The 25,391-nt window shown below is 40.8% G+C and overlaps 2 protein-coding genes across 2 annotated transcripts in view; both read right to left on the bottom strand.

Annotated features, from left to right (window-relative positions):
- The window catches only part of LOC148739348 (uncharacterized), a 158,837-nt gene that overhangs the window by 24,706 nt on the left and 108,740 nt on the right, over positions 1-25,391 (bottom strand). The window lies entirely within an intron of this gene.
- LOC148739355 (uncharacterized) lies at positions 16,371-20,477 on the bottom strand. The gene is made up of 4 exons (XM_088751269.1): positions 20,134-20,477; positions 18,656-19,300; positions 18,024-18,557; positions 16,371-17,633 (listed from the first exon to the last, which is right to left on the bottom strand). The coding sequence occupies exons 1-4, from the start codon at positions 20,423-20,425 to the stop codon at positions 16,744-16,746; spliced, it is 2,361 nt and encodes a 786-aa protein (XP_088607395.1). The 5' UTR covers positions 20,426-20,477; the 3' UTR covers positions 16,371-16,743.

The raw sequence follows: 25,391 nt of genomic DNA, 5'->3' as shown, positions 1-25,391 counted from the left end.
ATTTTGAGCACGCTTACAAATAATTACTGAATTTGATTGTGCGGTTCTGCTAGCTGTGTTCTAAATTAGAATTAAAACATCCATTCATTAAGTTTAAACAATAACAGTTTTTAGTAAATTAAAGTTTCCAGTAAGTCGTAAAATGGGAAGTTTCAAATACTTCCCACAGCATTACTGTAATCAATTCCTTTTTTTAATGCTTTTGCTAAAGCGAAAGTCAAAGCAGTTCTGTATATGGGAAGATTTAATTATTTCAAGATCATCTAAATTGCTCACGTCAGTTCAAATTGATATAAAAATGTGCGGAAACTTTCGTTCATTAAATAGAGGTAAAAATTTAATGAAATAGGCTTATCTGTACGGAAATAAACTCAGACAGGAATGTTTTACATCGCTGTTGATGTTCCCGTTTTCAAAATAACCTCGCCTCACAATAAATCAATGGTGGTCTCCTAATATGTTATTTTATACCGTGCCTCACCTTGAAATCTAATTTTGATCAGGTCCAACGGATACAGCACAAGAGTTGAAGTAACCCCTCCGGACACGCCGGCTACAAGATGCTCGTAGCGAATGAACCGAGTGATTGAAGGCGTTTTTGAAGCTGCTCGACGGTCAGAAATTGCTTGTTGCTCACTCATGTTGTTTTAAATTGAATATATACTCTGACCTCATTATTACGTGTAAGGAAACCAATAACGGTTCACACGATCACATTCGCAATTATTTCATCAACTTCGTCCGCCATGTTGACAAACGGTTATTGCCAGTTTCCCTCTGCCCCTCTTGACCGGTGGTGTGCGCACTCTGATTGCGTTGCATCATGGTCGTAAAACAAAAATTGAGCATTGCGCGTCAGAGTAAACATCTTTGGTGGCAGCGAGATGCGGCGTGAATATACGTGGATTGTGATGGGGATTCACTGTCTGTTGCTACTCCTTCGAAAGTTAAATCGTTTGACGAGCCTGCGCGACTCCTGTCATTCCTCCGTGACGAATTCGTTCTTAGGAGGCAACTGACGTTTTTTAGAAAGATTCGAAACTGCAATCTGCCTAAGAATCTCGACACAAATGGCAACAGTTACGTTCACAACCGATGGCGGGATGAGTAATTTCAAAGTCAGTAGTTATATTCCAAGACGCGAGTTATTCAACTGTGAATTGACCCTTGACATGCAAACGCATATTAGAGAGAAAGAGACCTTGTAATACACGAACTTTTTCCACTTAGCGTAAATAAGTGATTTGTAAAAGGAGAAGCCCCACGCCTCCTAAGAACGAATTTGTCGCGCTCCACCTTTAGTAAAAGCGTACAGAGTTTCAAAATACCCTTCGAGAATAGAGGAAACCTACATGAGGGTTTTGAGAACGTATCTCTGGAGTTATTACTTCAAAGAAAATAGCGCGCGCACAAAAGAAAATATCGCCTTTTGTAACACAATCTCATCCGGCTTCGCCAAAGAGAAGTATGACACCTCAAAACTGACCCATATTATCGCATCGCAAAGGAAAGTCATCAAAAGATATCCTAATAACAGCTAAACGTTGAGAGTAGAAGGTTTAAAAGCGCCAGCAAATGGTAGGAGACGCACTGGCCTATCAACACCTTTCAACAGTCGACTGCGTTTTGCTTTCCTGCTTTCCGCCGTGTCGCCTCACGCAAGGTAGAGGTTTTCATGGATCAAGAGACTCTTTTCATTGCTCTAATTAAACTTTCCTTCATTCAGTGATCAAGATAGAAGATTTACCCCACAACACTCGCTATTATTTAATTTTCCTTCACTTAGGAAAGTGGATTTACAACACGATTGATAAATGCCCTTGCAGTAGTAACGCTATGTAACGCAACACACTAAACGCAACAATGGGCCTTTTCGCTCCACAAAAGAGTCTCAAACACTATCACTTAAAATGCCTAAAACATTTGTACCATTGGAGTGCGTTTGAGCGCGTTTGGTCAGAGCTGTTGAACAAGGATCAAAGTGGCCATATAAATCTTTGAAAGGTTTTAAACTACGACGTACAACGAATTTGATCTGCTCGAAAACCGGTCTAATATTACATGCTAAAACACAGTGCTTGCGTTTGTTCTTGATAACGATATAATACGTGACAAATACGCACGAAAAATACTTCTACACGTTCGGACTATATCAAACTATGTTTACCTATAGTGAAAGGATAAAGAAATGGCCTTACTTTTACGGAATATTCTGTCAAACTCTACCCATTTCTACCGCTTTTACCGATATATTGAAAATAACGCTACCACAATGCAATGCAATCGGAGTGCGCACACCGCCTGGGTGAATGGAGACCGAACAGAAATAGTAAGAGTACATCTTATTAGACGTTTTATTGTGTAGCATAGCTGAGTATTTTTTCGATTTGTGCCGTATTTTGACGAAAATAATATGAATAATATACAAACAACGATGATTAAAAATAATCCGAGATACGACACACCAAAACGTTTAGTAAGTTATTTATTATTCAAAACGCCAAATTGTTAATTGAGTGAGGGCCAATTTCACGGATGTTTATTTAAGAGGAGTGCGTGACAGAAGTATGCGAAACGGAACGGAATTGACGCGTTGTCGTGTTGCTATTTCTATTTTCTTCAGTAAATAATGAAATTTCAGTGTCGTCTAACTGCGTTCTTCGTTCGATTTATCTGATAAACTTGGATCAATATTTGCTAGCCATTCCGACTCTTCGTCTTCAGGAAAATGATTTAAATTGTACGCCAATTTTTTTGGAACTTCAATCCAATTCGTCGCTTGCGCGGGAAAACCTGTCTAACCAGTTCTATGGAATACAAATACCGCGTGATATTTGCTCTCGTCTTAGGTGTTATTTGCGCTCTACGGAGTGTAATTGTGTAATAATATTAATTTAGTTGTTATGGTCGAAGTCCATAAAAACGCAGAAGAAAGAACGAGGTTAAGATCCAAGATTGCGCAAGATCAAAGCAGGAATCCCGAGTGGTCAAGACGGGCCATCTTGACCGCTGGGGTAGGCAATCAGAATACAGGATTTGCTCCATCATGCCCGTGGGCGCTGCAAACTATATAATAAATCGTATTACTAAAGTATTAAGGAAGTTAACCAGGTTAACTAATCATGTTAAATTAGAAATTTCTCCTTAAACAAGGCGATTAGAGTAGGAGATAATTAACCTCAGCCAATGAATTCCATAGGAGAAAGTTGGTTACACAACATCTCCATGCTTTTTTACAGCATTTCGCGTGTTGCATTGACGTATTTATTGAAAGGTTTATTATACTTAAGGTTATTGTGCACCTTAATGGGTCTCTCGCGTGCAAGCGATGTACGTAGCGCGTGCGCTTTCAACTGTAGATATCTAAACCACTATATCAAATTAAAGCTTATAGAACTGGCTATCGGACTATACCAAAAATTTTGAAAAAAATTAATTGTCGAATTTTTCACGACTCCTAAACGGCGAGCGCCCAGATCACCTTTTAAGAGCTACAAGTCAAAGGGAATTTGTTCGATTGCTCTCAAATCTTGACAGTAGCTAGTTTTACATATAAACAACAAAAGCGTGTCTCCGAGTTTTTTATTTCTAAATACTTTTTTTTCAAGAGCGATTTTTGTACGATCACTCCACATTTTTTTAATCCTATTTCAAAAATGTTCTGTAAATTTTCACTGAAATTAAATATGGCAAATCGCAGACACGTTTTTTAGCGCTTTGGCCCCAGAAATGGAGGAACACATTCAATAAGCGAAAAAAAAAAAATCGCTTTAACATGTGACGTTCAAAAGGTGATTCGGGCGCTCGCATTCAAAAGTCGTGAAAAATTCGACAATTTAACTTTTTTCAAATTTTTTGGTATAGTCTTATAGCCAGTCCTATAAGCTTTAATTTGATATGGGGTTTAGATATCTACAGTTTAAACCGGATGCGCTACATCACTTGCATGCGAGACACCCCTGAAGGTGCACGGTAACCTTAAAGCCACAAGCAGGTCCTCTATGGTGTAAAAGCCATGTTTTTAAATCAACCCAAGAACTTTGTGTTGACTCAGAGTATACAATGGTTTATAGAAGAAAGTTTAAGGTATAAAAATGCTCTTCTCTTTTATTCTGTCCACTGCGCACTGTCCTAATCGGCTAATGGTTAACAAGGAGATTATTTGGTTACGATGAATATATGAAGTTCCATATATTTTGAACTGCGGTTATAGATACGTATGATGCACGATCCTCGCAGTAAAGAGCGCTATTTATGCAATACAGGTAGAGAGCGCTATTTATGCATCACGGGTTTATTACGAATCAACTTAACGGCCTGCTCCCAGTTGGCTTGTTAGCTCAATGGTAGAGCGCTGCACTAGTATCGCAGAGGTCAGTGGTTCGAATCCCGTACAGGCCTGATTTTCTCAGGTCTGATTTTCGCTACTGCATAAATAGCGCTCTCTACTGCGAGGATCGTGCATCATACGTAAGGAAATTATTACTAGTTACTCGAGTTTCACGCTCTAGGCGATCATCAGACAGAGCGTGAAACTCGGGTAACTAGTAATAATTTCCTTCTTTCACATTTGTATTTTGCTCTGCACATTTCTGCATCGAGCACTTCAAGGATAAGTGAAACAACTTTATTTCTTGTTTATTCGTTCATATATATTAGATATAAATATATATATATATATATATTTATAATTAACAATTATTCTACGAGCGCGCGCTGGATATGAAATGATAGATTGCCAACGAGGCGCGTAGCGCCAAGTTGGCCATAATCATCTCATATCCAACAAACACGAGTGGAATAATTGTTTTATTAAAAACGCTACATTAAACTATTAAATTTTATTACATTTTTTAGCTCCCTTTCAATTTTAAGCTTATGCGTACGCTTAACATATCGTACTTTATGGTTTATTGGCTCATATACCATAATGGCTAAGCCAATGAAAAGTCTTGAATTGCATTATCCAATGATCCAACTTTTAATAAATATATATATCTCGCTCAGGGCAAATTTTCTTTTCAAACATTTATCCTATATATATATATATATATATATATATATATATATATACATATATATATGCAGTTAGATATAGCTCTTTGGCATACAAAGCTTTGCTTTCATGTCCAAATTGAGCACTCTATCTAGGATGAGTCATTGCCGTTGCAATTGCGCATGCTCGCTGGTTTACTCTAGTTTGAGCACTCTGGCATGGCTTAGACGATACCACAAAGGTTGGGTCGTTTGGGGTGACCGTCTCGGTTCTCCCCCATCCTAGCATTAGCACTGCACTGATGAGGCCCAGAAGGCCGAAACAGTTATAAGCTTCTCGGCCTTTTAGCCTATGAAAATCAGTATTCTCTTTTTTCTTTCAGTTTTGATAATGGAAAGCCAGGAGAGCCAATTTAATGAGCAGTTCACCAGTACCACCGACGGAACCTGGGTAACAGCATCCGAGCTTGATGTCCCGGAGGCCTTAAAACTCCTTGAAAACAGTGGTGTGCGTTTTAGAGGCCTACCATTTATGGGCTCAGGGGAAACCAAGATCATCAAAGACCGGTCAGTGTATTTTTCCGTGGATACCTTGGTTACCTCCCAGACTATTTTGGAGAGCTTTGATGCCGCTGGCATTGACATTGATTCAATCGCCACAATCCAGAAGAAAAGTTCGAACAAGTCCTGGGTAGTCTCTTTTGTATCGCGAGCGGCGAAGGAGGCTGCTCTTGAAACCCCATACGTTGAGATCGAGGGGCTGAAAACCTTTCTTGGCGACTGCGAGAACCGTCTTGCAATTGTGAAAATATATGAGGCGCCAGCGGAGCTGCCGGATACGGCCTTAATTGGCCGCCTTAGCCACTATGGCCGTGTCCTCAGCTTCCGCCGTGATCTAATCGCGCAACATATCGAAAACGGAGTGCGAACGGCCAGAATGAATATCGCCCACAAGATCCCAAATACTATCCGCGTGGCCGGTGAGACGATACGTATCTGGTACCCGAACCAGCCTAAATCGTGTAGAAACTGCGGTGATGAGAGCCATTTGGCCAGGGAATGCTCAACAGTTCGTTGCTTTAACTGTGAGCGCCCTGGCCACCGTTCCGAAGATTGCGAGGAAGGGGCTAAATGTTCAGTTTGTTTGTCAGACGAACATCTCATTGACAGCTGCCCGTTCGTTCTCTTCAGCGCAAATATTGATGCCGGTGCGAAGGTAGAGAAAACGGAGGAACAGAAGAAAATGGAGCGGGATGAACGACTGAAACGCATGAAGGAAAAACGCGAAAAGGAAGACAAACGTAAACAGGACGAAGAGCGAAAGAAGCAAACGAAGGAAGAAAGGAAACAGCCCCCTGAGGGGCGCGACGAGCGACAAAAGGACTCAGAAAGAAAAGACGAGCGAAGGGATGAACGGCGGGATGAGCGAAGAGATGAACGGCGAGACGAGCGAGGGGATGAACGGCGGGATGAGCGAGGGAACGAACGGCGAGGTGACCGAAAGAATGATCGAAGAGATGAGCGGGAAGAGAGAAGAGGCGACCGTGACCGCTATCGCAAGCGCGACGACCGAGACAGATCTTCTCGCCGCGATTATTCAGATACTGATAGCGACGACGGATGGGAAAGAGTCAGGAGAAGGCGGTACAGACATTAATTTATCTATTAATTTGCTTATCTATTTATTAACCAAACTCGATGAGTAAGCTTAAAATAATTTCTCTAAATGTGCGAGGACTCGGGTCTTCTAGAAAAAGTAGGAAAATTATTCAAGAATTAAATTATTCAAAGTGTGACATATTCTTTTTACAAGAGACACATGTCTCATGTAAAAAGCAAGCGGAGGAATTCGAAACACTCTGGCGCGGCAAATGTCTGTGGTCCTTCGGGACTGGCAGGTCTGCCGGTGTTGCCATCCTCTTTTCTCTAAACTTCCCAGGCAGAATTATCCGTTTTTTGACCGACTCCGAAGGAAGAATATTGAGCTTACTCATTGACTACTATAATTCTAAACTAAATTTAGTAAACATTTACTCTCCCAATACTATTTCGGATCGTAAAGGTTTTTTCTCTTGTCTGCACAATTACTTTCTCCCCCAAGGGGATCTAGTGATCGGGGGAGACTTTAATTGTGTAGACAATGTCCTAGATAAATTAAATTGTTCCGCCATCCTATTGTCTGATCAAAAACTTCTCCGATCCCTTTGTGCTGACTTCTCACTTACAGACATTTGGCGCAAAAACAACCCGCGCAAAGTAACTTTCACCTGGTCTAACAAAGACCATACCCAGGCATCTAGAATTGACCGCTTTCTCGACAGTAAAGGCTTAACCCTAGTAACGGAATGTAATATTCTTCCATGCGTATACGACCTATCCGATCATGACTTTGTAAAAATTGAACTAACGACTAACCCTTCTAATCACGGTCCTGGAATTTGGAAGTTCAACAGCTCTTTACTCTCAGATGTAGAATTTAAAAACATTATGTCAAAATTGATTAACAACTTTAAGCTTAAAATCCCCGAATTCGCCTCCCTTCACGAGTGGTGGGATGCTCTAAAAATTGAAATCCGCAAAACAAGTATTTCATACTGTATCCGTAAACAGAGAACAGCAAATGCCAAAAGAATCCTAATTACTAAGCAATTAACCCATGCTAAAAACGCTTTACATTCTAATCGCTTAAATAACCCAGGTGTAATTAGCGATTTGGAAAGCCAATTGTCCTCTCTAATCTCGAAAGAAGCCGAAGGAGCTAAAGTCCGCTCCCGAGCACAATGGTTCGAAGAAGGCGAGAAACCAACACGCTATTTCTTCCGTCTGGAGAAAAAACGAGCTGACATGAATAGTTTTGAATCTTTTTTTGACGAGAACGGTGTTCTCAGAAATTCTCAAAATGATCTTGAAAGAATTTTAACCAATTTCTACAAGAATTTATTCACCAAAGATCCTCTTGATATGCGAATTCAAACTGAAATAATCGACGACCTCGAATTTTCACTGACTGATTATGAGCGCAATCTATGTGAAGGCCTTTTTCTAATAAAGAATTACTTACTTCATTGGAAGGCCTTCAGACCGGCAAGTCACCCGGTTCTGATGGTCTCCCAACAGAATTTTACTCGTGTTTTTGGAACGATTTGAGCGAATCTCTCCTTTCTGTTTTGAACGAGGCCTTTCTTGCTGGCTCCCTCGCGGATAGCCAGTACGAGGGCCTCCTACGACTCATCCACAAAAAAGATGATCGACGCCTCGCAAAAAATTGGCGCCCAATTTCCTTGTTAAACACTGACTACAAGTTAGCATCTAAAATCATCACTGAACGATTGAAAAAAGTCATGAACTCCATCGTGCATTCAGACCAAACGTGCGGCGTGGTCGGCCGCACTATCTTCTCAAATTTGGCCTTACTTCGTGATGCCCTTGACATGATTGACAAAACTAATGAACCAGGTATTCTCATTTCCTTAGATCAAGAAAAAGCTTTTGACCGAGTTGACCACGAATTCATGATGAGAGTATTGCGTAAATTTGGTTTCGGCCCCTCCTTTTGTGGGTGGGTCGAACTATTTTATTCTAAAGCCTTCTCTAGAATCATTGTTAATGGCTCCCTGTCCCCCCCTGTCCACTTAAGAAGAGGGGTGAGACAAGGATGCCCATTATCTCCTCTCCTTTATGTGCTAGTTTCAGAAGTATTATCAACGCAAATCCGTAATTGTAAAGATATTGAAGGTTTCCTGCTCCCCGGAGCAGGGGGCCTTCAATATAAAATATCCCAGTACGCTGACGAGGCTACTTGCATCTTAAAATCCGAAAGATCTCTTTCTTCACTTCTCCGAGTCGTATCAAAATTTGAACAAGGATCTGGCGCTAAACTGAACACGTCCAAATCTGAAGCAATGTGGTTAGGAAAATGGCGAACTAGAATTGAATCTCCCTATGGCCTCAAATGGGTCACTAAAATGAGAGTGCTTGGTGTTTACTTCTCAAACGGCCTCGTCAATGTCGACGACGACAATTGGCGGGCCAAATTAGACAAACTAAGTTCGGTTCTAAATCTTTGGAAACAGAGAGACCTGTCTTTTATCGGTAGAACCTTAATTGTAAACACTTTAGGCGCAAGCCGTTTATGGCACGTTGCTAAAGTCATCCCCCCACCCCGTTGGGTGCACGATAGCTTTAAGTCGATCATTTGGCCTTTTATCTGGAAAGGAAAAATGGAAAATGTAAGTCGCGATCGCTGTTGTGCGCCCCCATCCTCTGGGGGCCTCAACGTCGTTAATTTCAAAGCTAAGTGCGCTAGCCTGCGCCTTTCTGTTTTTTCCAGTTTAAGAGATGACTTTGGCACATCCAAATGGCATTACCTAGCTCGATATTTTTTAGGACATAAGCTAACTATTCTAGATCCCCGTTTTTCTTTTCCCACAAATTCTGGCCCCTCTTCCTTCCTTCCTTCCAATTACTACCGGCTTTGTTTAGATAATTTCCGTACCTTGCATCAGAAAACTGGTGCCTTACCTGATTTACTCACCAGTAAGAATTTATATCTTTTGTTGCTTGACCCCGTCTGCGTTGCACCCCGGTGCTCCGGTTTTTGGGCGTCTGCTATGGACCGCCCCATCAATCGTTGGGCCTGGGTGTGGCGCAAGTCTCGCCTAAAGCTAATTGAGAACAAGAAGAACGATCTAATTTGGCTATTGATCCATAGAATGATCCGCGTAAGATATCTCCTAAAGTCTTGGGGATACATCAATAATGACAAATGCGCGATCTGCGGTAAAACAGAAACTATTGAACACTGTTTCTTGGGATGTCCCAGAGTTGTGAAAGTCTGGGACTATTTCTCTCCCCTTTTTCGTGTTCTACTCGACTCCCCCTTCTCTATCTCCCCTACCTCTATCTATTACCCCTTTTCCCTAGACCAATCTACCATCAGTATATCCTTATCTAACTTTCTCAAGGCAACCATCATATATTGGTGTTAGCTTGCCAGAAATAAAGCTACCTTCGAAGGTTCTCTTTTGAGCTCCAACGCGATTATCGACTTAATTAAAAAAGATGTCCAACTCAGAATTCTTAGCAGCGACACTGATACCTTAAGGAATTTTTGGTCTTTTAAAAACGCATTTTGTTCGGCCGATGCTGGTAAACCTGTCTTCTTTCCCTCTCTTGCTCCCCCCTGAACCTTTGTATATAATAAAACTTGTTAAACCTCGCCCATGAGGGGTCCTTACTCCGGGCTACAGGCCCGCGCGCTGTTTGCGCCCCACATGGTCGGGACAAAATTCTTTGTAAATAGTAAATAGAACTTTATAAATAGAAAACTTGTAAATAGAACTTTGTTAGCTCTTACAGGTGGGCGCTTACTCCGGGCTGTTATAGCCCGTGCGCTGTTCGTGCCGCCTGTAAGAGAAAATGTCATTAGTTAATGGAGACCTGTAAATACTTAAGTAACTCATAATTTAATTCGAATACTTTAATCAATTAGAATTGTAAATAGATATCATTGACGAAATAAAACCGCCTGGTCTCCAGGCTTTTATATTAAAAAAAAAAAAAAAAAAGTTATAAGCTTCTCGGCCTCTTGGGTAAGGTTAAAAGGCTTATGAAAAGTTTATTTTTCTTGCTTATGCAGCAATTGTCAACATGGACAGCCAGGAAAGTGAAAATATCAGCCAGTTTACTACCGATAACTCGACAGCGAATCCAGGACGCAGACGTGGAAATCGAAATCCCTGAGGTACTGAAAAATCTGGAAAATAAGGGTGTGAAATTTAAGGCCGTGCCTTTTTTGAATGCTCCTAGTCAAAGTAAAATCACGAAGGATCGCTCTATTTATTTTAGCGTTGATACAATCGTCACATCGCAAATAATTCTCGAAGCTTTTGACGCGGCAGAAATCGATATTGACGCTATCACCGGAATCCAGAGAAAGGCGTCCAATAGATCTTGGATCGTGACTTTTAAGAGCCGTGCAGCTAAAGAAGCCGCTCTTGAAACACCTTTTGTCGTGATTGCCGGTCTCAAAGTGTTCTTGGGCGACTGCGAAAATCGTTTGGTCCTCGTCAAGATCCATGAAGCCCCCGCTGAACTACCCGACACTGCCGTGATTGGCCGACTCAGCCACTACGGTCGTGTCCTTTCATTTCGGCGCGACAAAATTGCACAACATATCGAGAATGGAGTAAGAACGGCTCGAATGGCGCTACATCGAACTATCCCTGCCAACATCAACATAGCTGGTGAACCTATTAAAATATGGTACCCAAATCAGCCAAAAGCTTGCTGGAATTGTGGAGCTACTGACCCCATGGCCAAAGACTGCTCTGCAGTCCGTTGTTTTAATTGTGAATGCCCTGGGCATCGAGCTCAAGAATGTAAAGACTCGCCAAGATGTTCCGTTTGTTTAGCGGACAACCATTCCATGCCTCAATGCCCCTTCCTGCTCTTCAGCGCGAACGTCGATAGTGAGCCAACGCCACCTAAAACTGAAGAGGAAAAGAAACAAGAGCGAGCCCAGCGCGCCAAGGAAAGAGAAGAAAGGCAGAAAAAACTACAACAACAGAGAGAACAACAGCGACAACAAGAAGAACAACAGAAATTACTAGAAAAGCAGAAACAGCAAGAACAACAGAAACAACAAGATCAAGAGAAACAACGAGAACAACAACGCGACGAAGGTAGAAGAGAACGACCAAGAGAACGAAGAGACGAGCGAGGGAGGGACGATCGAGAAGAACGAAGAGATGACCGGAGAGACGACAGAAGAGAGAGAGATAGAAACGATCGAGATTATTATCGCGGCCGCGATGACCGCGATAGATCTTCCCGCCGTGACTACTCTGGCTCCGAAACTGATGATGATGGATGGGAGAGAGCTAAACCTAGGAGAAGGCGGTACAGATATTAATTTTTTATTTATATTCAATGAGTAAGCTTAAAATAATTTCTCTAAATGTGCGAGGACTCGGGTCCTCCAGTAAAAGTCGAAAAATTATTCAAGAATTAAATTATTCAAACTGTGACATAATCCTTTTACAAGAAACACATGTCTCATGCAAAAAACAAGCGGAGGAATTCGAAATACTCTGGCGCGGCAAATGTCTGTGGTCCTTCGGGACTGGCAGGTCTGCCGGTGTTGCCATCCTCTTTTCTCTAAACTTCCCAGGCAAAATTATCCGTTTTTTGACCGATTCCGAAGGAAGAATATTGAGCTTACTCATTGACTACTATAATTCTAAACTAAATTTAGTAAACATTTACTCTCCCAATACTATTTCGGATCGTAAAAGTTTTTTCTCTTGTCTGCACAATTACTTTCTCCCCCAAGGGGATCTAGTGATCGGGGGAGACTTTAATTGTGTAGACAATGTCCTAGATAAATTAAATTGTTCCGCCATCCTATTGTCTGATCAAAAACTTCTCCGATCCCTTTGTGCTGACTTCTCACTTACAGACATTTGGCGCAAAAACAACCCGCGCAAAGTAACTTTCACCTGGTCTAACAAAGACCATACCCAGGCATCTAGAATTGACCGCTTTCTCGTCGCTAAAGGCTTAACCCTAGTAACGAAATGTAATATTCTTCCATGCGTATACGACCTATCCGATCATGACTTTGTAAAAATTGAACTAACGACTAACCCTTCTAATCACGGTCCTGGAATTTGGAAGTTCAACAGCTCTTTACTCTCAGATGTAGAATTTAAAAACATTATGTCAAAATCGATTAATAACTTTAAGCTTAAAATTCCCGAATTCGCCTCCCTTCGCGAATAGTGGGATGCTCTAAAAATTGAAATCCGCAAAACAAGTATTTCATACTGTATCCGTAAACAGAGAATAGCAAATGCCAAAAGAATCCTAATTACTAAGCAATTAACCCATGCTAAAAACGCTTTACATTCTAATCGCTTAAATAACCCAGGTGTAATTAGCGATTTGGAAAGCCAATTGTCCTCTCTAATCTCGAAAGAAGCCGAAGGAGCTAAAGTCCGCTCCCGAGCACAATGGTTCGAAGAAGGCGAGAAACCAACACGCTATTTCTTCCGTCTGGAGAAAAAACGAGCTGACATGAATAGTTTTAAATCTTTTTTTGACGAGAACGGTGTTCTCAGAAATTCTCAAAATGATCTTGAAAGAATTTTAACCAATTTCTACAAGAATTTATTCACCAAAGATCCTCTTGATATGCGAATTCAAACTGAAATAATTGACGACCTCGAATTTTCACTGACTGATTATGAGCGCAATCTATGTGAAGGCCCTTTTTCTAATAAAGAATTACTTACTGCATTGGAAGGCCTTCACACCGGCAAGTCACCCGGTTCTGATGGTCTCCCAACAGAATTTTACTCGTGTTTTTGGAACGATTTGAGCGAATCTCTCCTTTCTGTTTTAAACGAGGCCTTTCTTGCTGGCTCCCTCGCGGATAGCCAGTACGAGGGCCTCCTACGACTCATCCACAAAAAAGATGATCGACGCCTCGCAAAAAATTGGCGCCCAATTTCCTTGTTAAACACTGACTACAAGTTAGCATCTAAAATCATCACTGAACGATTGAAAAAAGTCATGAACTCCATCGTGCATTCAGACCAAACGTGCGGCGTGGTCGGCCGCACTATCTTCTCAAATTTGGCCTTACTTCGTGATGCCCTTGACATGATTGACAAAACTAATGAACCAGGTATTCTCATTTCCTTAGATCAAGAAAAAGCTTTTGACCGAGTTGACCACGAATTCATGATGAGAGTATTGCGTAAATTTGGTTTCGGCCCCTCCTTTTGTGGGTGGGTCGAACTATTTTATTCTAAAGCCTTCTCTAGAATCATTGTTAATGGCTCCCTGTCCCCCCCTGTCCACTTAAGAAGAGGGGTGAGACAAGGATGCCCATTATCTCCTCTCCTTTATGTGCTAGTTTCAGAAGTATTATCAACGCAAATCCGTAATTGTAAAGATATTGAAGGTTTCCTGCTCCCCGGAGCAGGGGGCCTTCAATATAAAATATCCCAGTACGCTGACGATGCTACTTGCATCTTAAAATCCGAAAGATCTCTTTCTTCACTTCTCCGAGTCGTATCAAAATTTGAACAAGGATCTGGCGCTAAACTGAACACGTCCAAATCCGAAGCAATGTGGTTAGGAAAATGGCGAACTAGAATTGAATCTCCCTATGGCCTCAAATGGGTCACTAAAATGAGAGTGCTTGGTGTTTACTTCTCAAACGGCCTCGTCAATGTCGACGACGACAATTGGCGGGCCAAATTAGACAAACTAAGTTCGGTTCTAAATCTTTGGAAACAAAGAGACCTGTCTTTTATCGGTAGAACCTTAATTGTAAACACTTTAGGCGCAAGCCGTTTATGGCACGTTGCTAAAGTCATCCCCCCACCCCGTTGGGTGCACGATAGCTTTAAGTCGATCATTTGGCCTTTTATCTGGAAAGGAAAAATGGAAAATGTAAGTCGCGATCGCTGTTGTGCGCCCCCATCCTCTGGGGGCCTCAACGTCGTTAATTTTAAAGCTAAGTGCGCTAGCCTGCGCCTTTCTGTTTTTTCCAGTTTAAGAGATGACTTTGGCACATCCAAATGGCATTACCTAGCTCGATATTTTTTAGGACATAAGCTAACTATTCTAGATCCCCGTTTTTCTTTTCCCACAAATTCTGGCCCCTCTTCCTTCCTTCCTTCCAATTACTACCGGCTTTGTTTAGATAATTTCCGTACCTTGCATCAGAAAACTGGTGCCTTACCTGATTTACTCACCAGTAAGAATTTATATCTTTTGTTGCTTGACCCCGTCTGCGTTGCACCCCGGTGCTCCGGTTTTTGGGCGTCTGCTATGGACCGCCCCATCAATCGTTGGGCCTGGGTGTGGCGCAAGTCTCGCCTAAAGCTAATTGAGAACAAGAAGAACGATCTAATTTGGCTATTGATCCATAGAATGATCTGCGTAAGATATCTCCTAAAGTCTTGGGGATACATCAATAATGATAAATGCGCGATCTGCGGTAAAACAGAAACTATTGAACACTGTTTCTTGGGATGTCCCAGAGTTGTGAAAGTCTGGGACTATTTCTCTCCCCTTTTTCGTGTTCTACTCGACTGCCCCTTCTCTGTCTCCCCTACCTCTATCTATTACCCCTTTTCCCTAGACCAATCTACCACCAGTATATCCTTATCTAACTTTCTCAAGGCAACCATCATATATTGGTGTTGGCTTGCCAGAAATAAAGCTACCTTCGAAGGTTCTCTTTTGAGCTCCAACGCGATTATCGACTTAATTAAAAAAGATGTCCAACTCAGAATTCTTAGCAGCGACACTGATACCTTAAGGAATTTTTGGTCTTTTAAAAACGCATTTTGTTCGGCCGATGCTGGTAAACCTGTCTTCTTTCCCTCTCTTGCTCCCCCCTGAACCTTTGTATATAATAAAACTTGTTAAACCTCGCCCATGAGGGGTGCTTACTCCGGGCTACAGGCCCGCGCGCTGTTTGCGCCCCACATGGTCTGAAATATCTCTTTGTAAATAGTAAATAGAAAACTTTTAAATAGAACTTTGTTACCTCTTACAGGTGGGCGCTTACTCCGGGCTGTTATAGCCCGTGCGCTGTTCGTGCCGCCTGTAAGAGAAAATATCATTAGTTAATTGAGACCTGTAATTACCTAAGTAACTCATAATTTAATTCGAATACTTTAATCAATTAGAATTGTAAATAGATATCATTGACGAAATAAAACTGCCTGGTCTCCAGGCTTTTATATTTTTAAAAAAAACAAAAAAGTACTGTCTGCAGTTAGTTATATATATATATATATATATATATATATATATATATATATAGATATATGTTTTCTTTTAATACTAATGAAAAGAAATTAACCGGTATCCGTATTTAACCATTAGCCGTACCTGAAAGCCATCACCCCATTGAGGCTCTCCTACAACTTGCCCAAATTGTGATTCATAATTTCCCTTGTGGCTGCTATAAGTAGAGTCAATTTACGTGTGTCTAGATTACATTCGGCAGATGGATTTGAGCTATTATCGGGCCCGCGCGCTGGTACGCACGGGGGAGGGGGAGAGGGAGAAGTAGGCTTTCCCCTTGTGATATCCATACCTTCATACCTTGAAATAGGAGAATAAAGGATTATATCTTAATTAACAAATGGTAAACGCCACAGCGTACACTATTGAGTTATGGATGCACGCGGGAGGTTGCTAAGCACGAAAGAAGCGTAAGAGTCGCTCGAGGCGATAGCCGAGAGCGACTCTAGCTTCTTTCGTGCTTAGCAAACCTCCCAAGTGCATCCATAACTCTATAGTGTACGCTGTGGTGTTTACCATTTGTTTTATAACATAACATTAACACATTGTAGCCAAAGAGTTCCCTTTTATTTAACAAATCTTACGTAACCAGAAAAATACAAGCGCGCGCGGAAAAATAGTCTTTGCATTTGCTCACGTCAGCAGCGTACACCCATGGGCAAATGGGGGACGCTAAATTGACCAATCAGAGCGCGCGCTTTACTTTGGTTATGTTATAATCGCTTTTAGAAGTAATAGACTAATCAACAACAAAAAAAAAGGGCATACATATCTTGATTTGCTTTTATCTGTTTATGTTAAAACTTCTTCGCGAAGAAGTTATGAAAGAGACCCAATCGCTTTAAAATAACGTTATCTAATCCGTAAGTAATATCGCTCAATCCTTGCTTTCATGAAGAACAATTGAAGGAAGCTCTTTCATTGTTCTATAATTTGCACCAAGCCGTCTTCTTCCACGTTGCCTCCAGATACACCATGGCAATTTTTCCCGGCGCAATACGAACCACCTCCCCCTCCGGCTTGTTTATCTTTGATACCGCTGCCTCCTCCAGAGTACCCTCCACCTCCACCCGATGCGCCGTTATCCTCTGCTCCTCCTCCACCACCACCAAACCCTCCTACTGCTCCTGGTGCTGGTCCGCCGTTGCTTCCACTGTTCATAGCTCCTGCTTGACCTCCTATCCAGCCTTGAGCACGCGACCCACCTCCCTCTCCGTGCTCAGGTCCTTTTCTGGAACAACTTTGGCCATTCCAGCCCGCACCCACTCCCCCATGGTAACTAGCGCCATCATTGTTACATTCTCCTGGCTGACCCTTGGTACCACCCTTCTTTGCATGTGATGGATTGTTCCCCTCACTACTGGTTCCACTTGTTCCTGCCTGACCATCCACACCGTGATATCCACCAGACGCGCCCCCTCCTCCTCCAGCAGCTAAAAACAGCAAATCATTTGTGGTATAAACAAAACTTCCTCCCCCTCCCCCAGTGCCAGCGTTGTCTTCGACAGACAGTCCGAGCTCAGCTGCTGTCATGGTCGTGCTTTGGCCACCTTTCACCTCCACTGAATCTCCTCCTCTCTGCCCCACAATAATAATTAGAACAGTACCTTTGGTCAGTCGAAATGTCCCCTCTATCGCTGCACCATAACCGCCGTAATAAGTTCCTGGTCTGTATCCATAATTGTAAGAATGTGTCCCTCCCCGAGCACCAAAGGCTTTGATGAGATATTTAGCTGTTCTTGTAATGGTGAATTTCTGAATGATACCGAGTCTCCCTTTGCGGCCATCAGGCGTAAACGAAAGGAGAGCTATAAGAAAATGACGTAATATGTACTTACTGACGTAATGGGAGGGCCGGACGGGAAACTATTCGGCTCGAGGTCGTAACGCTGAGATCTCGGTAATTAGGGTAAAAAGGATACAGTGTTTTAACAAATACGTTAATCAGACTCCTGTGGGAAAAGTTATTCCAGTTACTGAGTTCTTAGTCGTTACTTAGTTAAGAAGGCTTCGTTTAAGAGGCAGTTAGAAAAATTTCATTGTTTTGGCCAAAATTCAGTGCATAACCGAAAATAAAATGTTTATTAAGTTCCGACCTTTACAGACGGAGAAGTGATCATAATCGTGTGATACGGCCAGAAAGTTTGTATCGAACGTGGATGCAAACAAAAAACAAACAATCACACTGTTCAACCAACCTTTCACCTTCAGCGATGTTCTTGCCTCGATTGTAAATTGCGGACTTCTGGCTTCACACACATAAATTCCTGAGTCTGATTCTCTCAGAACCGAAATAGTTAGGGTTCCTTTGTCTACTTTCATTCTCTTTTCGTCCCAGGCCCCCCTTGCTCGCTTCCAAGAGACGAGAGGAACAGTCTCCCCTGTGGCAGAACAGTTCAGAGACACTGACCCACCAACCCCATTGGTGAGCATGTCGGGTGGCTTTGAGACAAATTTTGGTGCCGACCAAACAAACAAGGTCGTAACTGCGGAACCTTCTCCAAGATGGTTTCTGGCTCTGCATTCGTACGCTCCAGTGTCCTTTTTTTCCACATCAACCAGTGTCAAGTCCTGCTGATTGTAATCTGCCCTCTTTTGAGCCAAGGCACCGGTCAATCTCTTCCACAACACGACTGGTTTTGGAAAGCCGGTCACGTGACATTTAGGTAGCGTAATATTTTGTCCCACCCTTGCATGAGTGGGACCTGAGGCAAGTTGAACATGTGGTTTGGCTAAATGGAGTTGATTTAAATAACTGATATTAAAGAATAGTAAAAAACAGAGGATGAAATAAATTCACACCCAGTTTCTTCTGCATGCCCATTCCTACCTTCAACAATTAGCTTCGCAGACTGACTCTCTGAACCAAGAACATTTCTTCCAACGCAAGTGTAATTTCCAGCGTCGCTAAGAGTCACATGATGGAATTCTAATCTCCCACCCCGAGCGCCAAGGTGAGAATTACTTTGGAGATGAGTGCCATTTGTCCCCACCCACGTCATAGTCGGTTGAGGATTTCCACTTACCGAACATTGGAACACTGCACTTTGATTTTCTCTGAGTGTTTGCTTCATTGGAGAAACAACAACTACAGGGAGAGAGATAGGTTCCCCAGGTTCTCCCTTAGCTCCGGGTGGGCCCCTGGGACCCGGAACCCCTGTGATACCCTGTGCACCCTTTTGACCTGGTGGTCCGATATTTCCTTGCTTTCCGGAAGGCCCTGGTTCTCCTCTAAAACCGCGTGACCCTTTCCTCCCTCTAGATCCACGCGGACCTCTCCTTCCCCGTGATCCTTTTGGTCCTTGCAATCCTGGTGGCCCCTGTACGCAAACTTGTTTTTTGGGCGAACAAAATGATCGTGGTGACCATGAATTCATGGTCTTGTTTATCTCACTTCTAACCACCTCTATCGTAACTTTACCAGGGTTGGCTCCTTTCTCAGGTAACTTGAAATGGCGACGGCTTCTGGCGTTAACTGGAAATAGTTTTTTTTTTTCAAAAAGTGTTTGAAAATTAAAGCGGTAACACTTTTAAATCTCCTTACCAGACAATAATCTCAACAGTGGTTTATTTATACAACCTTTGGCTCCAAACCAGATTCGTCTAAATGACGGTTACCAGGTTCTTACTAAGCTTTCCGTCGCTGAAAATTTGTGCAGGAAAATAATGAAAGGAGGCTGCCATATTCTCGAGCAAACACTGATTTTCTTTTGCTCGCTTTTACGTGTACGATCGCCTCGTTTAAACGAGAACCTAAATTAAGCTCAACCTTTCCTTGTGGCACGCAAGAGTACTTCACGTTTTTCCACCCTCCACCCCTCCCCCCACACCCATTCCTCACGTTTCAAAACGTTTAGCTATCCAAGACCTTTTTGTGCTGTTATTATGATAAACAGCAGACGTCGCACTGTTGTTTTAGTCATTCAAGGATGGACCCTTCATATTCCTGAAGGGTTTATCTGGCCAACAATACATCAAATATATTAATCCAAGTTAGGGAAAAAGGGATATCTTTGAATGATCAATTGCATAATGTTACTCATATGATTGCTCTCTTGAGCTTTTACAACGGTGACCGCTATTACTTTTTCGCTATCGACCCCTCAGAAATGAGTTTATGTAGTTACTAAAATAGACAAATTCATTAGCCACTTTAAGTACCATTGTGACTCCCAATTTCTTCACCAAAGTAAGCCTCGGCAAAATTCAGGGGATCGAAAAGAGTTGGCCAGGAAAATTGTATTTCGTATCGTTGTCGAAGCGAGGGTCCTTTACTAAGTTATAAGTTGACGAGAGAAAGCATACTACCTTCGGTCATATCTCTACTCTCCTGAGCAATATTGCCAGCAAAGTTCCCGACAAAACCAGTGCTTTCAGAAGGTTGAGTACCTGCTGCTTCGGTAGAATCCCTCATGGATTCATGTATTCGCCCCACTTCCGCCATAACATCTTCAACATTATGAACTCGCTGGTTTATGATCTCAACACGAACCAAGGCGGTAGTACAGATCAATAAACATACGAACGATACTGGAAAAGCAAACTTGGATAAACAGCTGGGCACATCACCAACAGAAGGGCGATCTTGTTTTTGAAACATAATAAAACGCTGTTAGGATTGAACCGACTTGTAACGCTCCAACATGTTTTGAAAACCAGCCGAGACACGTACGATCGCGAAATGTAATACTGACATTCGAATCGCTTGTTGACAAAAGTGCAGATTAACTTCCTTTCTGTCACGTTGACATCAAAAGTCAACACACGGGATATTGAGCCATTAAAAATCCATATTTTAGAATTCTAAATTTCCATACCCATAGTGTAAATATGGATAAATAGACACAAGAATCTTGCCTTAAAGCGCGGCCTGTCGAGTTCAATTTTAACCTCTAGATTAACATTCCAATTCTCCACACTGTTACCCGATCATTTTCTATGCCTGTGGTGAGCAGAAACTGCTTGAAAAGTAAGCTCAATGATTATTATTTCATCTCGCTAGGCTTTAGACTGAGCTTCTATGAGGAAAACGCTCTCTCTCTCTCTCTCTCCAGATTCAAGGCTGAGTATCTGCTACCTTTTCTCCTCTTCTTTTTTTGATATAAAATTTTCCAAAATTTTCCCGTTTTTACAGTGGAATGTATCAGTCTATTTTTCACTTAGAATACTTCTATTCAAAGTTACCGACCAATACGAAATTTTAGTCAGTATATCAATCTAAACACGACCAATGTAGCAAATACTCAATCTTTGGTACACATATCGAAAAAATCACGAAAATAAAAAATTTTGACGGACGTCTTTAAAGGTCTTCAAGTTCTTTTTTATTGCCGTAAAACCCCTTTGGGATCCGGAATATTTTACTTTCTACACCATCTTAATTTTAGAACAAAACTGCGTTCCCACATATAGTATCATTTTGACTTAACAAGTCAGATTTTATGAGAAGGTCAATTATCTTTTTTCTTTATAAAATCATTATATTTTACTTTAAATTCGTTTTTATGGAAGGAAAGTTCTGCGCTTGTGAAAGAAAACATGTTAAACCTGTTTTTCAATTATATGTCACAATTAAAAGATTTTATTGCACAAAAACCACTCCGTAGCAAATAACCATTTAACGTAGCAAGTACCCACTTTATGTAGCAAATACCCATTTCTACTTCTTTTGCTCCAGAGAAACATTTTCTTTGGTAAAAGATTAAGTTTTAAGGAACTATTTGGGTATTGCTTGAGAACAATCTATCCCTCTGTATTTTTCAATTTAAAAAAGCGTACACGCGCATTTTTGTAAGAAATAGTTTCGTTTCCAAATGGCTGAAATATTAAGCAATTAAAAGTGTTGTGGAAAGGATTTTGTTATGTTTATATTAGTTAAAGTGCACCTAAACCCAAAATTTTTTTTTTCGCTTAACGAAATAAGCTTATTTTTTGGAGTATTTCTGTGCAAAAATTTTTTAATTTGCTCAAATCTTTAATTTTCTATGCCCAGTCAAAATACGGAAACTCGGCCGCCATCTTGCCCCACGACCGAGTTTAAAGAAGAATGGCTCTAGCGGGTAATGTGACGTCAAATCGAGAACACGAAAGTCTGCATCTCACACATTTTCACTTGTTTGGGAAGATTGTCGTCGATATTGTCCGAAATATGCCGACTAGGTGTGTTGTATGAAGAATGTATGAAGCGCGATACCCTCTTGCAAATTTCGCACGTTGCTACATCCTTCTACAACACACTTAGTCGGCATATTTTCGGACAATTATCGACTACAACCTTCCCAAACAAGTGAAAATGTGTGAAATGCAGACTTTCGTGTTCTCGTTTTGACGTCACATTACCCACTAGAGCCATTCTTCTTTAAACTCGGTCGTGGGGCAAGATGGCGGCCGATTTTCCGTATTTTGACTGGGCATAGAAAATTGAAGATTTGAGCAAATAAAAAAAAATTTGCGCAGAAATACTCAAAAAAATAAGCTTACTTCGTTAAGCGAAAAAAATTTTTTGGGTGTAGGTGCACTTTAAATCATGATGGCATCTTAATCTTATAAACGCTGCACTTCACATAGGTAGTTTGAACGATTACGAGCGCTTATTGTGGTGTGAAAAATTTCCTTCAAGTGTTACTTTAGATAGCATAACAGGCATCAGCAATCAATCCTTATTCAAATCTGAAAGGGACAAAATTTTTTCCAGTGTTACCCTTGTTTTGCTTTTACTGCATTTATAACTCTGTTGGAATGTGAACCTTATTCTTTTTTCTAGTGTAGGCCGAACGTTAACTTATATCAACTAATTGAGTTTTAAATCGAGCAAAGCTTTGTTACAATGTAATCTTAGTTTTCATTCATGTTTAAACTTAGTTCAGTTTTAAATGCCCGTACGACTCTATTCATACAAGTTTAGTTGCATTTCTGTAAAAGCCTTGTTCCGTTCTATATGCGCGAAAATAACTCACATTGTGACTTTAGCCTATTTCCAGTCTATGTGTGATATAGCTTTAGATGGACTCGTACCTCACTTACAATGTGAGCTTGGTATTCTGTCTAGTTTATGCTTAGTTTAGTTGAGTTTTAAGCGGTACGCATAGCTTTGTCACAATATGAGTTTACTTTTCTCTCTATTGTGATCAGTTTTTAATGCGTGCATAACTCTGTTACAGTGTGAGCTAGTTTTTGTATCCAGTATGCGCCTAGTCCAGTTTAAAATACACACATAACTCTCTAACAATGCAAGCTTAGTTTTACTTCCAATGTGCGCTAAGTTCAGTGTTAATTGCACATATTACTAAGATACGTCGGGATCTAAGTCATTCTGGTATACGCCTTGTTCAGTTTCAAAGGTAGGCATTACTCTGTTATAATGTAAACTTAGTGTTGTTTCTAATATACCCTTGATTTGAATTTTAAATGCGTGTAAAACTTAGCTACAACGTGGGCTTAGTTTTGTTTACTGTGTCAACCAAGTTCAGTTTTAACTGCTTGCATAAATCATATATTACAATGTGAGTTTATTTTGTTTCTAGGGTGTATTAAGTTAAGTTTTAAATGAGCTTACAACTCAATTACAATGCAAACTTAGTTTTTTGTGTGCATAACCCAGTTTTAATATCATATGAGCTTCATCAGTCCATGCCTAGTTCAGTTTTAAATGTGAATATTGCTCAGTTAGAATGTGAGCTTAGTTTTGTATGCAGTGTACTCCTAGTTCAGTTTTAAATTCTCGCGTGTAAGTCAGTTCCAATGCGGGCTTAGTTTCAGGCTTTAGCCTAGGTTCCAACACACCCAGTTTCAGATGAACACATATAGTTCATGAGTTCTTTTTCCTGTATGACTGCAACACTTAATAATAACGTACTGCTTCATTCACAATTGCTTGTTTTTCGCCTGATGCTTGATTCATTCACTCTTTACATTTCCTTATGGTCTTTATTTGCTACGTACTATACTTTAGATAGTATTTAGCAAGTGCAGAGAAACAGGGCCACAGAGAGTCTTATCTAACGAGCTTGTTTCCTTTAAGATACATTAAGCAATAAAGTATTAAGAAAAGATAGACGTAGAAAGCCTGTATTTTAGGGCTTATTTTACAGGCTGATAGTAATCGAAGCGTCCCTTTTTAAATGATAAACACCAACTATTCCCTTAGTTATACCAACAAACGAACGCAGTCTTCAACCAACATGGGTATTGGGCATTTATCTTCCTAGGTAAGGGTATTCCCAAGCTGGGCTAGGGAGAAACAACAAAAACAGGACTACAACAACAATAACACCAGTAACAATGTATTCGTTAGCTACTTTACGTCAAAGAAATTGATATATCATTGGGATTAAACGCAACTGATTTTGAAACGAAATTCAAGTTGAAATCTAAGAATAGAATTGAAATTATCTGAAGAAAACAGTTCCAGTCCTTTAACTCTTAGTCGGATATTATTACATGTAATCATCATACTTCTTATCCCTTTCACTTGTAGTGTTTCCCGTTTTTTGTGAACTTTTATTTCCTTTACCATTGTGAAAAGATGATTTCTTAACATAATCGATAGAATATTGCAACTATACATATATGAACGAGAACGACTAAATAAATCATTTTACTAAAAACCGACTAGAATTTCAAACTCTTACTGATAAGAACAACAATATCTCGATCTTCTTGAAAAAACAACTTCAAAAACCGTGGAGCGCTATTTAGTTGTAATTGGAGCGTCGTTATATCCAAATTCAGTAGGAGCCGAAATGTATCTTAAACTTATACCTGACTTTCTGCAGGCTAATCACATGTTACTCACCTCGTAGTGATTTTATTTTTTATATTCGTTAACGCTAAAATAAGAATCCATAAAGTAGAACTACTTTCATACGAGAAAAGTTCTCATAGTTTTGGCGTCAAATGTACAGTGCAGCCTACTGCATAGTACCATGTAACAGTTTTCAACAGTTCAGTGTACAGTGCAGCCCACTGCACAGTAAGATGTAGCAGTTCCAACAGTTCAGTGTCGTGTTCTTGAGCACAATGCAAAGGACTGCATAGTAACATTTAATCTTACTATGCAGTGTACTTCACTGTACCGAACAACAATACACTGAATAGTACAGTGTAGCGCCCTATATAGTAATATTTAAGAGTTTTTTCCCAGTTCGGTGTTGTTACTCAGTTCAGATGTTCTGTAAGTGCAGTCTGTACAGTATGGCACACTGTTGAGTAACATTTGATAGTTGTGAACAGCTCAGCATACAATGCATTGCACTGCTTAGAAAATATTTAAGAATTTTTTTAGTTGCGACGCTACCTGTGACTGTAAGTCTTTGTTCTTGAGAAATAATCGTTTATCTCCATTGCGATTTCTTCGATCTGACGATCACGTTTCAAATTATTTGCTTATTTTACTTCAACCATCTACCACCTTTGCGCTTTGAGGTGACAATGCGGACGGTTTATTATGGCACGAACTAATCTTGTACGATTCTCAATATTTCACTCGTTAAAATTTTTCAGAAAACTCGCTCGTTCTTTTCGCACCCTCATTCTTTTTCTGAGGCCCGTGCTAAACGTTCCAACAT

This window comes from Stylophora pistillata, chromosome 2, assembly GCF_964205215.1.
Source record: "Stylophora pistillata chromosome 2, jaStyPist1.2, whole genome shotgun sequence".
In the NCBI taxonomy this organism is placed as follows: domain Eukaryota; kingdom Metazoa; phylum Cnidaria; class Anthozoa; order Scleractinia; family Pocilloporidae; genus Stylophora; species Stylophora pistillata.
The sequence above is the reverse complement of the archived record's forward strand: the minus strand, read 5'-3'. Positions and strand labels throughout refer to the sequence as shown.